The following is a 14,122-nucleotide window of genomic DNA, read 5'->3' as shown; positions in this document are numbered from 1 at the left end:
GCCTCTGGAAAAGATTTTGGGATTTTAATGGTGTGAAAACTCAGTGAGTCAATGAGTCAACATAGATATAGCAGCCAAAAAGTTAGCGCTCCCCTAGGCAGCAGCATCTAGAACTCATCACCTCCCAACTAGAATACTGCAGTAGCCTTGTGGGGGATCTGCTTGCTAAGCAGAATATGTGTGCTGACTATCTGACAGATCCTGAGAAGTAGTAGAATATGTTAGGAGCTCCATGTGCAGTTCTGGGGACCACATTTTAGGAAAGACAGTGTCCAGAAGAGGGCAGCAAGAACCCAGAAGGGATAAAGAGCATGTTTATAGGAGGATCAGTTGAGCTGGTGATGTTTATAGCCTGGAGAAGAGAAGACATAGAGGAGACATGAAAGCTACGTTTAAGTATCTGAAAGGCTGTCCTGTGGTGGAGAAATGAGACTTGGACTGCTTGACCCCAGTGGGCAGAACCACAAGCAATGAGTAGAGGTTGTGTAGACAGACAGGCAAGATATCAGCCAGATGGGGCAGAAAAACATCCTAACAATTATTAGAGCTACCCAAAAATAAAATGGGCTGACCTGGAGGGGCTGGGCTAGAAGGGCCCTGAGGTTGCTTTGAACTCTTCCTTTCTGTGACTTTTCTCCCCAGAACGCAAAGAATGTCCCAGTTCACATCTCTCTAGCATATTTAGCCTATAACATCATGAGCTCTAGTTACAGCTCTGTTTGCATCAAGATGATATTCCATGAGGGCAAAGACAATGTTTCATTTAAATTCCATTTCTCCCTCTAGTAGCTAGCACGTTACTTTCTAAACAGCAGGCACTTAATAGATGATTGATGTGGAGCAAATGTTGAATAAGAAATGTCTGATATGGATTTAACAAGACCTTGTAACCTGAAAACATTTTCATTATGATTATATCACCTTCAAATACTTTTATTGAAAATAAAGGTAAAAGTGCTGGAAGTATGCAGTGAGATCCTAGACAAACTTGAGATACTTAAACTAAAAGATAAGGTTAAAACTACAGATCCTCATTTTATTTTTTTTAAAGTATTTTTTATATTGGAAGATTAATAGCGTGTGTGTCCTTCGTTGCCGAAGAAGACCATGCCATCAGAAATAATGACATGACTTGCAATTGACTTTGTTTTGAGGGAGGGAGGGAGGGCTGTGCAGGCCACCAGCCTCACTTCTCCTCCAGAGCCATCTGAATCCAGTGACCAGATATTCATCAGGATGACTGGAGATGACCCAGGATGAGGCAATTGGGGTTAAGTGACTTGCCCAAGGTCACACAGCTAGTGAGTGTCAAGTGTCTGAGGGGAGATTTGAATTCAGGTCCTCCTGACTCCTGCACTGGTGCTTTATCCACTGCACCACCTAGCTGCCCCTATTGAATACCAATATGATCAGGTTTTATATCCTTTCTCCAGAAGTGTTAATTACTATTAAAGAGGAATAGGGAATTAGAGCATCTGGGATAAGGACTGGACCTAGAACTTCATCAGTATAAGGCATTCCCAGATAAGGAACCTGTCAGCCAACACAAGTCAGTACTTTCTCTGCCGCTTCTGTCATAGAGAGTTACCTAAAATACCAAGAAGGCTAAAGGACTTGCCTGTGACTACATAAAATTCTTCAAGTGAAAGAGATGGAACATTTTCTCTACGTAAACAAAGACAGCAACAAAACCATTGGTGGTCAAGGGACTAACCTCTCAGTAGGTGTTTTAGAGGCCTGGAGTGAGTTCTGGAAATCATTCATGCTCAAAAAAGAGATACACAAGGGTAGTCTCCAGCACCGAGACATCTAGTACCACACAAAGGACAAAGTGTCTCAAAGTTGTTAGAAAAGAAAGCAAACTTCCCTAAGTTGCTCACCTTCTTCTCGGCGGAGGTTTCTTTCGATGTTTGCTACACATGAAGCACAAGTCATGCCAGTGACCTGAATGTAGCATTTGGCTGGAGTCTTTGCCTCCTCCTTATCATGGACCAGAGCTCTGGGCTCTTCTTTATTGGGAGCTGCCATCATTGGTTTGCTGCATGTTTCATTATCGGAATCTAAAAGCAACATTTCCAATAAAGACAGTTATAAACAACAAAAGTTCCATCCCTGGGGGCAGGGGAAATAGGCTTTGCTTATCTGTAGTTACACCAGTGGTTCCCCACCAATGGGCTGCTGATCATTAGAGGACCATGGAGTTATGGCAAGGGCTCCGTTTCATTAATAATCTACCTTCTATGGACAAAACATCCTCCATGTTTGTAGTTTTCCAATTATATATAATGTATGCTATTGACTAATGTACTACAAATTCATTTAAAAGGATCCTAAATAAATACTTTTTGTCATTATGTATTTTCTAACATCCAACAATCTGTGAGGAATCAATAGATTGTTGGATGTTAGAAAAAGGGTGCTCATAGTACAAAAGTTTGGGAACCACACCTGCAGAGATGCTTCCGGGTTATTTGACTATGCAAATACCCCTGGGATACCTCCAAGTACTGAATAAATCAATAAGGCAACCATGAAAATTATTAGGCTGGGCAATTTGCTATCTTTCAACGGCTCTGATTCCCCATTTCCTTACTACCCAGTCCTGTCCAAGTGGAATCTTAATCGAATCAAAAGATCAAGGATCTAGTTATATCAAGATCTTCCAGCCATGCCGTCTTCCTATGAATAGCTGATAGATAAATTAAGTGGGGATAAACAGATAAGGGGAACTTTTCAAAATTACTTTTAATGGTCATATTAATATGTATAATGCCCCTGCAGAAGTAGCTGTGATTGTTTTAAGTAAAATATGCATTAGCCCCATTGATCCTTCTCTACTTATCTGATACTTTTTGTAAGGAGGAGTTAATGTAAAAGTCCTTTCTTGTTAATAAATATTTACTGACTAACAGATACTAAGAAGTAGATGTTCCACTCTACTCCACTCCAGTCACATGTTTCTCACCCTCAAACGAATAACTGATATCCCTCTTTGGATATCAAAATCACAACAGAAAAGGACTCTCTGCAGACAAAAAGGAGATCAAGTTTACAGAAGAAAACTGAAAAAGATTATACCAGTAATTAAATAAAAAGGTAGAGAAAAAGTGGAAATTATTTCATAAATGCTTTTAATGGATTCTCTTGATAAGTTAGTTATATGAACTAATTTTGAAACAGCAAAGACAAGTCTAGGTGGCAAGGATCTGTAGGCCTTTAAACTGAGTTCAAATCCCAGCTCTGCTCCTTACTTCCAACCTACACAATCCTGGACTTATTCTCTCTGGACCTCTGTTTACTTATCTGTTGATAATGTTTAATATAAAATTTTAGAATAATCTCTTTGTTCTCTCTGAAGTAAACTCAGAGAGTGCCTCTTCCTATGTCAGCAAAAGCCAGCCAAGGCCGACTCTACACTCCTTAAGGAGACCTTTAACCTAAGACACTATATCTTGAATAATAAGACTTTCCTTTGATGAATAATGAGACTTTCCTTTGATGAATCTTATTATCTATAGACACATACTATGTTATGAATAATGGGACTTTCCTTTGATCTATAGACATATACTATGTTATGGCATATTAATGATAAAGAAAATATAGACATCTTAGATCATAATTTCTATTGAACACTGTTTACCCTTTCCTATGTCAATTATCTGTTTAAGGGAGGAAGCCTACCACTTACTAGTGGTGGGGTTTCTTTCCTTATCACCGAGACATATGCTTACCCAGCTGGAATCCCAAGGCCTGACCAACATTACTTTGTTAATTGTCTTGTCTTACTAAATTTATGATTTGTTCAACTAGGAGAGTTCCTTTCTCACGGCAAAATGTATATAAGCCAGAAGATTTCTGCACTGGGTAGCCAGAACATTTCTGGCTCCATAATGCATTATGTAACTGTTTTCTTTATGGGGAATTGATCAATTAATTAATTAAATCATAAAATGTATGCATTAGCCTGTTGCCTTTTCAGGACGAGTTTTCAGGTCAACACTGTAAAAAAAAAGAGACTGATTTTCTAAGGTCCTCTCTAGCTCTAAATCTATGATACATTGAAATATGAGGTAACTCTACCTTCTATGAGGCTAAAACAAGCTTAAAGTTGAGTCAGAAGACTCTTCATGGTGACCATCCCATTCAACAAAACCCCCTTAGCTACACAGCCCAATTTACACAGGTGAAGCTATTATAAAACAAGCAGTTGAGAATGTTACCCTCATTTTCATGAGGTAACACAAGGTCTGTTGATTACCCCAACAGTTGGGGTGAAGGCCAAACTAGATTTGAGGATTCCTACTTAACTCTTCATCTGAATCTAACCAATAAGACCACATTTGTCAAAAACAGCAGGTTTTTTTCCTAATTAGCCCTAATAGGCAAAAATAAACCTACCAGCTGAAGGCTAAGAATAGTAGGGAAACTGGTAAGCCCAAGCTTTTAACTATTCAACTGTAAAAAATTAGGCAGTGATTTCAGGCGGATGGCATGGTAAAGAGTTTATGTCACTAATGAAACACAAGAAATATTCATTAAGCAGCAGCAGATATCAGAGCAGAGGACATTTAGGAAAAATTCTCTGCAGATCAGCAGTAATTAATGCCCTGCTGTAAGGTAAAATGCAGGGAATTTTTGCTTCAGTCTTTCACCTCCTGGGAACAGAATGAAGCCTCCACTCCCTCTTCCAGTCTCAGGAAATTCCCATCTAAATGTTCCTCTCTTTGCTCCCACTATTCCTTCTACAATTAACCACCACTTATGAGGGTGACAATGGAGCACAGACTAGCCCTCCACCTGCAATGAGCGGATATATGGGAAGAAAACCAAGGGGCTGAATAGCATTGACCGCTAATGGCCCTAGGTGGTCTTTTCCCCATGGACAACTGGTTGGCAGCTTGCCTGGTATTCCCCTGTAGCAGGGCTGGTGTTCAAGGGACTTCATTTTGTTCAAATTCTGGCAAAAGCTCGAGTCATTCCCTCAAGTATAGGGAACAAGATTCTCCCAGTGTCTAAGCTACTTTCCTGGTCATGGGAAAACAACCCAAAGGGCTGGCCCTACCCTGGTATTTGGTACCCAGGAAGAGTACTAGGAAATACCAGAGTTGCCAGGGAAAAAACTCCAAAAGGTATCTCATTTTCTAAGGCAACAGTCGACCCCAGACAAGGTGCAAACCTAGTTTATTTCCTAACTTAACCTTGCTTTAAAACTCCCTCATTTCTTCAAAATTACCAATAATTACTCAGAAACCCAGCTCCTGCAAACCATCAGTTAATAACGGCAATCACTTAAAGTTTTCTTTCAGATTAATTGGGTTCTTTCAAGTCTGCAAGACAATGTAGCCCTTAACCTACTTATTCTTCTGCAATTTTGACACCTTTTAAGTGTAAAAGAATCTTAAATCATAGAAACTTAACTAGGCAGGACTTCCAAATGCAGGTCCATAAAACAGCCAATGTTTGGCCGTTTTCCAGGTGAATGACTAGTCAGGCAGAACGAGAGAAGCCTCCACCTAACCAAAGATGGGCCTAAAGGCTTTAGTGTCAGAACGAGGAAGTTAAACAAACCAGTTTCTTTTCATGAGCTTTCTTTCCTATAGGCTGTATCAGCATTCAATTCAAGAAACATTGACTAATCTCCTACTACGTGCAAGACTCAGGGCTCGGCCATGGCCACAAGGAGTTTCACTGTACTGGGGGTTCAGTATGGACAGAGAAGAGTAAGAGAAGAAGGGGAGAGGGCTAATGTGTGAGAGTTCTCGACCCCAGCCTGAGAACCTGGATGGGGAAAATTGACATCTTTAGGTTCACTAACCTCTAACCGAAATTCAGCATTTCCTTCAATTATTTAAAACTATAATTCAAAGAAAAGTCCATAGGATTCACCAAAGAAGACCAAAACGCACTGAATAGGAGGATCGCAAGAGAACTCATGGAGGAGCTAGGCCCTGAAGGAAGCTATGGAATCTGGGAGCCAGGGAGGAGGAGGAGGTACACTATGTACATGGAGAACAAGTTGAGTAAGTAGGTAGCTAGTAAACTGAAGAGATCCAAAAAATTCCTGAAAGAATTTTCAGTGTGCTCCTGCAAACTAAATAATCACTGATGAAGCTGAGGGAGTCATTGATAAATGTTTGTTCAATTAAACTGTTTCATCAGTTCGAAGTGACTGCCCGCAGAGCAACGCACCATGTCAATACATCAGCAGAATCAGAAAATGGCACAACAATAATGACGGATCAAACAGAGTTTGGTTCTATCGGAAAACCTTGCTCCTTCTCTTAGGATCATCATCTGACCAGGTGTCAGAGTCAACATTCCCAAATCAGTAACTGGTCAGGTTTGCTGAACTGAATTGGAAGGAAACTGGAAACCCCTCCTCCCTAATCTCTTCAGCACACAGATAAGGAAAAGAAGCCACTGGGAAGCAATTTGTCTAAGGTCACAGAGCTAACTAAAGGCACTTAGCCCCAGAACTTGTGATTCCTGGCTGTTTCCTACCACACTTCCTTTTAATTATTTTCCTTTGTCACTGCTGTGAAATCCCTTTAATCTGGTAAGATTTCCAGAATTAGAGGCACTAAACCTTCTAGTCTTTCCATGTGATTTTACTAAGATAGAGGAATAAATATGTGTCAGAAACTAAGTCTTGGGAAATCCCCTATATTAAAGTGAGTGGAGTTAACACCAAGAAAAGGTCACCTCCTGCCATGCATGTCTTCAACAGTCAATAAGCATTCCTTCCTATTTCCCTGCTGATGAGGTCAGGGAACCATAATGTTGAGGTTGCTGTGTTTGTCCTTCATTCTCTAAAAGGGCCATGACTGAGGTACAGACTCTGAGAACCTCCTGGAACTCTTCCGGAATCTTCCAACTTAATCTGGTTTTTCATGCCCAAATCTGTTACCCTTAACCTAGCTGGGGGCCCTCCATTGTACATTATCTCCCGATTGCCTCCAGCAGTTTCCCACCCCAAGCGCTCCATTGTCTGATACCTCCCAATTACCCACAGCTGTTTCCCACCCTAGATTACATCACTAGTTACCCCAGTTCCATCAAGATCCTCCTGAGACCCCTCCTCCCAGACTACTAGACCACCCCCATGAAGACTCTCTGATTCTGTCTAGCTGAGATTCTATCTGGCCTGCTTGTCAATACAAGTGTCACAAGTGTTTAGGCTTCTTAAGAGTCAACCCAACGTGGAAAACTTTTAACAAACTGTTTTACTTTGGCTGAAAGAAGGCTTGAGTTGAATTCATTCAGCAGGACATGGCATATTAGTATTTTGGGGTCCTGAACACCACAAACCTCAACATTATGGTTCCCTGACCTCATCATTTTAGTTCCCTGCACTGCCATGGATGTGCCCTGATCACGAGGCACAGGGAGTACATTTTACTGTCTCAGTTTCTGTGAGAGTGAAATGGGAAGATCTCTGCATGAGGCCTTTGCCTTCATTAGGTCAGTAGAAATAAATGACATGGTCTAGAAACAACTTTGTGCTCCCTTTGGAGAAGCTGCCAGCTTTTTCACATGCTAAATCAGAGAAGTGCATTGAAATATTTTCCATTTCACTTTCAGGTCAGGTTCAATTCAAGTTCAAAACAACAGTAGTTTGGCCCAGTTCACCTGTTGTTGGGTATACATTTAAGACTGAAGTTCAAAGGTATTAACTAATTCAGTTCTAGTTAGAAAAGAACAAAATTTGGGACCACTTTTTAAAAAACTTAATCTTAATATAAGAACCTGATTAAAATAAACACTGCATGTCACAGGATGATGGAATTAGAACAGGAAGGGGCCATCTATTCCAACTCCCTTAATTAACAGGGAAGGAAACTGAGGCCCTGCTGGCAAGTAAGCTGGTAAACAGGAATGGAACCTGGGGTCTTCCTGACTCCAAGTCTAGCATTCTGTTCACTGTGATACTCTACGACTCATTTCCATGGGATAAAAACCAAGGGAATCGCCAAAATGGAAATAAAAAAGCATTATAGCATCCAACGAAAGGCAAGTGAGAAAATGAATTACCTGTTAAGGTGGCATCAAATCCCATGTCCTCTATCGCTTCCCTCAGGACTTCTGGAGAGGTAAGTAAAGGGTCATATTCAACAATTCCAGTGCCATTGGCAAGTGAGACCCGTATACATTTGACACCTGCTTTCTTCGATATGACACCTTCTATTGATTGCACACAAGAATTACAAGTCATACCATCAATGTTTATAACAGTTTCTTGAGTCAAAGGCTGGCTAGTGGCACTGCTACGTGGCTTCTGGAGAAAAGTGACTGTTGGAGAGTTCTGGGTGCTGTTACTACACTCACTGGCAAGACTCACTTTATACTGTCCTGGTGAGATGGTTTCTATAGCTTTTCTCAGGACGTCTGGAGTGATTAATTTGGCGTTGTACTTCACCACAGCAGATTTGCTCTCTAAAGAAACTGCCACGCTGTTTACAGCTGGGAGTGTAGCTAAATGGCTCTCAATATTGGATACACAGGATTGACAACGCATGCCGTCTATGATGAAAGTGGCAGTTGAGCCCTTAGTAGATTTAGAACATTTATGTTGTGATCCCTCATTGGGTTTGACTGGTGTGTTCTTCAGGCGCTCTACATCAATGGTTCCTAGTTTCAGGTACTTGGGCTGCTTTTTGATGAATGCTGAGAAACCCACAGCCTCAATCTGCTTTTTTATTTCCTCAGCTGTAATAATGTGAGGCTGATACACAACAGATGCTTCTTGATTATCCAAGGAGACTGGGAAACAAAAAAATGCATAATTTAGTTGTTCGTAGGCCCCTCCTAACAAAAAACATGGCATAAGATACCCTGTCAATGCTGTAATACATTTTTCCCTCTCTCATGCTCCTCCTCCTTTCATAAAATATTCTTTTCCTTTCTAGAAAAGCAAAGACACTTTATATAATATTACTGTGGCAATAGAGAAAAGCAGAGTGACTGCTGTAGCCAGGCTCCATTAGAGAGTGGCTGCTTTTCGAATCCTCAACTCTTTATGTCCCCCAGATCCCCAAACCTCCTTCTCCTTCAAATCAGGGTCTGAGAATCTCCCACTCTCTAATTAAAGGCATTAAGTTACTGACACACTCCCATTGTTTAAGTACCCACTCAAAGAATGGAGCTTTGGAAGAAAGAGAAGGATCAAAAGCCAAGAAAGAAAAGCACTCCTTTCCATCACCTCAGAAAGAAATAAAGGAAAAAAAAAAGAAAATAAAGAGCATTACCCTTAATTCGCTGAACACCTTGCAATTTACTAATTTTTCCTTCGATGGTGCTTGTGCATGAATGGCATGTCATGCCTTCCACCTTCATCTTCAGCATGACTCCGTTTGCTTGAACCACACTGGTGTCTTCACCAGAAGCTGGCTTCCTTTCTGGTGCTCCAGTATCTAAGCTGACACCTGGAACCAGCTGGATTATCTGATTGGCATTCACAACAGAAGGGATCATTGTCACTGTTGCTGAGCTTTGCTGAGGAGAAATGTGAACATCGGTTACACCTTTGGCCTTGAGCAATGTGCTCTGGACTTGGTCCCATGATGGAGCCAGTGAAGAAGTAACAGTCAGAGACAAAATATCTGTTAAGACAGGCTGAGGGGCAGGATCTGGGAGGGAAGCCTCAAATCCCATATCATCAATAGCTTCCCGCAGAGAGCCTGGATTCTGGAGTTTGGAGTCATAGATAATGGTTGCAGTTTTTTTTTCCAGTGAAACCTGTGGGAAGAAAATTGTGAAAGCCAATGTTGGTTAAGTGATGTGACAAATATTTTTAAGCTGCCAAATCATTATGACATAAACAAGGTCAAGGAAATGTGCTCAACACCTTCCACCTCAGAGAGGTTTCTCCAGTACTTTTGACTTTGAATGTTCTCCCTAATAAAAAAAGAGCATATGTTGGTAAGATGGATATGATTGAAGATAGGCATTCCTGACTATGGGACTGGAAAGGCATCTGACACAAGGGCATGGACAAACACACTTAGAATTTCCCAATGGAATACCAACTATTTTTTTCCTAACATCTCTTCACAGAAATTACCACAATACTTTAAACTTGCCTAACAACTCAACAGGCTAAATCCCTAGGGAAACGGATCAGCTAAAGGAAATAAATAGGTATAGAGCTTAATCTTCAAATCAGAAACTGTTCAATTAAGATAACTTTAACAGCGGGCCAAGGTGTAGACAAGTCTTGCCAAAGTCAACATATTGCAGGTCTATGTCTGGAAAAAAAACTTTGCTGTGTCTGTCGAAGTCAAGGCCACATTTGCTCATTCCCATGACCTTATGGCATACATGCCTATTCCCCCCTCCAGCATCTATTTTTGCTGTCTCCATAAGGGTCAATGACAATACACCGAGATTACTGCCAGGACAACTCTTTTTTTCCACATTACAAAGATGGCTGATAAAGGGGAAAGTACACTAAACTGGCTGTCAGAAGACTTGGACTCTATCTAGTGCCAGCTCTTGCCAATTCCTAGATGACCTCAGGCCAGGTGCAGAATTTCCTTAAAGCTCAACTGTCTTGTATATAAAATGAGAATACCAAGTATCCTTCCCTCTCCCCCCCCCCCCCCCCAGGATTGCTGGAAAGCCCAAGATAAAGTGAGAGAGCAGGGCCAAAGGGAGAGCATTAGACGAGTGTCTGACATCACAGTTTCAGGGTGTGTAAAGCACAACACACACACACACACACACACGCATATACACACACAAACCTACCTCTTTAAAAGAAAGTGTTAAAAATGAAATTCACAGGAATGGGAGACATTTACAATTTCTCCACAATGGTGATTAAGTCACTCTTCCTTCTGTTGTCAATGTAACTCATAAAGTTCTTTATATCTTTATTTATTGTGCCGAATAAAGCATAAACTTCTGATCTTGGCCTATTATGACTTCAACAATCTCTTCAACCTAACTTTTCAGGATTCTTGCACACTATTATTCCCCTTCATATGCTACTCTGTGTTCCAATAAAACTGGATTACTCTCAGATCCTCTCCCCGCCCCCCCCCATCTCCACATCTGTTTAAGTCTTATCCTTCCTTCAAAGCTCAACTCAGGAATCGGTTCAGCCATGAAACCTTCACTAACTCTCCTCCTCCCCAGGTGAAAGTTTCCTTTCCCTCCTCAGACTTGTTTGAGAGCTTTACCTAGACCTCTCCTTTGCAAGTACAATCAGCTCTGCTCTAATGCTGGCTTCAAAAATGTGAATCTGTTCCAATGGTTGAAAACGGTACCACTTCACAAATGGCAGCCCTGTCTACACCTACTTCCACAAGTCAACTTCAGATCTTTGTCAAGGCAAAGGGTCCTATTTATGATGTATCTTTTCAAGCAGTAGGAGCTGGTGACCAGCCTTGAGGAAATAGCTGCAGTCTGCCAGGCCCTGGTGGGAGCAGAGCACAGGATAAGCAGCATCCCATGGCCTTGGATACCTGGAGGTCATGGACACTTGGAGGTCGTGGACTCTGGGAACTATTTAGTGGACGCTTTATGTACTTCTTAACCATTCAACATGTATAAAGTTTTGCTAGCATTTTTATAAGGCTCCTATTCTTGTTTTCAACATATCACTGAAGTTTTTCAGAGTTAATCCCCAATCACCTTTTCCCCATAAGCCCTGTGGCTTTCACCGTATGACTGCAAAGCTTAGTGCTTTGGAGGAACATATGTGTCTCGCTATAGCAGAACTGACTACATCTCATTATGTTTATATCAAATATAAAATCCTGTTTGGCATTCAAAATCCTTCATAACCTACCCCCCCTCCCATCTTGCCAGTCTTCTTACACTTTATATCACCTCCCACCAACACACACACACACACACACACACACACACACACACACACACACATTTTTCAATTCAGTGACACCAGACCCTCCTTACTATTCCATAAGCAAGGCACTTCATCTCTCAGCTTTGGAAGTTTTTAGTGGCTGCCCAACCCCACTCCCCCATCCCCCAATCCTGGAACGCTCTCCCTCCTCATCTCAGCCTCCTTCAAGTCCCAGCTAAAATCCCACCATCCACAGGAAGCCTTTGCCAATTCCTCTTAATTCTAGTGACTTCTCCATATCGAATATAACATAACAATTTAACATAAATGGTTGTTTGCACCCTGTGTCCCCCATTAGACTGTGAGCTTTTACCTTTTGTTGTATCCCCAGCACTCAGCACAGTCCCTGGCACATAGCAGATACCTAACTAATGCTTACTGACTGATTATCCCCAATATTAGTTGGCTAGATGGCCTCTCCTTGGAAGGCAAGGTGCTGTGCTGGAAAGGACACTGGATGTGGATGAAGACGCCCACATTCAAGCCCTGATGCTGCCACTTCAACCTGTGTGAACTTTGGTAGTCAATTTGACTTCTTTAGTATTTCTGATCGTCCCTGGCCAAAAAACAGTAGAGAATTCATCTTTTTTGTTAAAAAAAACAAAACAACTGAAAAACAAGTCATCAAAAAGCATTTCATTGATTTTAAACGCAAAAAGTGCTTGGTGACAAATTTACTAGACTCCTTATCGCTTCATTCTTAATTTATGAATAGCATAAATAAATAAGAAAACTATAGCATGCTAATCAACTAAGAAATCCTGTCATTTTTCTTCATGCTTAAGGAAAATATTTCCTTATTTTTTAACTTGTTGAGCGCTTTAAACTTCACCAACTACATATATTTCCAGGACTGGAGGTGTTAGTAGTGAGGGCCTCCTTCAACCTATGCATATCACATACTTAGAACTTAAGAGATGGTCTGTGACAGGAGTGGGGAACCTGTGTCCTCTAGGCCACATGTGGTCCTCTACAAGTGCGGCCCTTTGACTGAATCCAAACTTCAAAGAACAAATCCCCTTAATAAAAGGATTTGTTCTGTAAAACTTGAACTCAGTCAAAAGGTCATACCCAAGGACCTAGAAAGCTACATGTGACCTCAAGGCCACAGGTTCTTCACCCCTGGTCTGTGAGAATCTCTGTGGCAGAAAAATGCATCATACATAGTCACTTGGTACGAAGCTTCTCAGGACTTGGCCAAAGATGGAATTAAGAGAAGAGACACAGGAACTGGAAGTGGAGCCTTTCTAGCTTGGCAAAATGTGTCAGAGCATGTACAATATTAATCTGGCTTGGCCTTTGCAAACCTAGGGTCACCTCCATACCATACCACAATGGTTGGTTGGTTGTCATACTTCATTCTTGAGGAGGACCAAAATGATATCACCATGATAAAGTGAAATTTCAGTGTGTACAACTGTGGCTGATCAAACCAATACAAGATTGGAATACTCTACCACAGATTGGGCACAGATAGCCCATGTGAATATTTGGGATGAATACTCCAAATTTGCTCATCCTACGTTTACTTTGTGCTGTCTCAATTCTGCTTTGCTCAAAGAGTACAGCACCCTTTCTGATGTGGGCATGCCATGCTGAGCGGTCCTGTGCCAGTGTCTCCCATGTCGCACAATCAAATCCATAGTTCTTGAGAGAGACCTTGAGAGTGTCCTTGTATCTCTTCTTCTGACCACCATGTGATCACCTGCCCCAAATGAGTTCTCCATAAAATAGTCTTTTTGGCAAGCGTACATTTGTATTTGAACAAAGTGGCCAGCCTCTGAAGTATAGTTTGAATACTTGGCAGTTCAATTCAAGAAAGGACTTCATTGTCTGGTACATTATCCTGCCAGATGATTCTTAGAATCTTCCTAAGACAGTTCAAATGAAAGTGATTCAGTTCCCTGGCATGGCACTGGTAGACTGTCCATGTTTCACAGGCATACAACAATGAGGTCAGCACAACAGCTCTGTAGACCTTCAGTTTGGTAGTCAGTCTACCACAATGAGGTCACAATCAGAGGAGGACTTTAGTGAATATAAGTCAACTATCTTGACTTTTCCAATCGGCTTTTTCCCCTGCTAATGGAGCCTAATATGTCTAATGCCCCACTGTCCTCAGGGAGGAAATGCACATCTAACTATGACTTTCACATTAGAAAAACTGCCCTTTAAGCTTTCAGCAGTTTAAGCAGCCTAGGCTTGTGTCTGCCCCAAGGTTCTGGGGAAACTGGCAAGTGCTAATGCTAT

The 14,122-nt window shown here is 41.4% G+C and overlaps 1 protein-coding gene across 1 annotated transcript in view; it reads right to left on the bottom strand.

The window, feature by feature from the left end:
- The window catches only part of ATP7A (ATPase copper transporting alpha), a 119,616-nt gene that overhangs the window by 37,893 nt on the left and 67,601 nt on the right, over window positions 1-14,122 (bottom strand). The window contains exons 3-5 of the mRNA XM_072626374.1: window positions 9,249-9,738; window positions 8,035-8,763; window positions 1,881-2,060 (exon numbers count right to left, since the gene is read on the bottom strand). Coding sequence (XP_072482475.1) covers window positions 1,881-2,060; window positions 8,035-8,763; window positions 9,249-9,738 — 1,399 coding nt within the window. The remainder of the gene's footprint in view (window positions 1-1,880; window positions 2,061-8,034; window positions 8,764-9,248; window positions 9,739-14,122) is intronic.

This window comes from Notamacropus eugenii, chromosome X (assembly GCF_028372415.1).
Source record: "Notamacropus eugenii isolate mMacEug1 chromosome X, mMacEug1.pri_v2, whole genome shotgun sequence".
Lineage (NCBI taxonomy): Eukaryota > Metazoa > Chordata > Mammalia > Diprotodontia > Macropodidae > Notamacropus > Notamacropus eugenii.
Note: the sequence above shows the minus strand (reverse complement) of the source record. Positions and strands in the feature narration are given on the sequence as shown.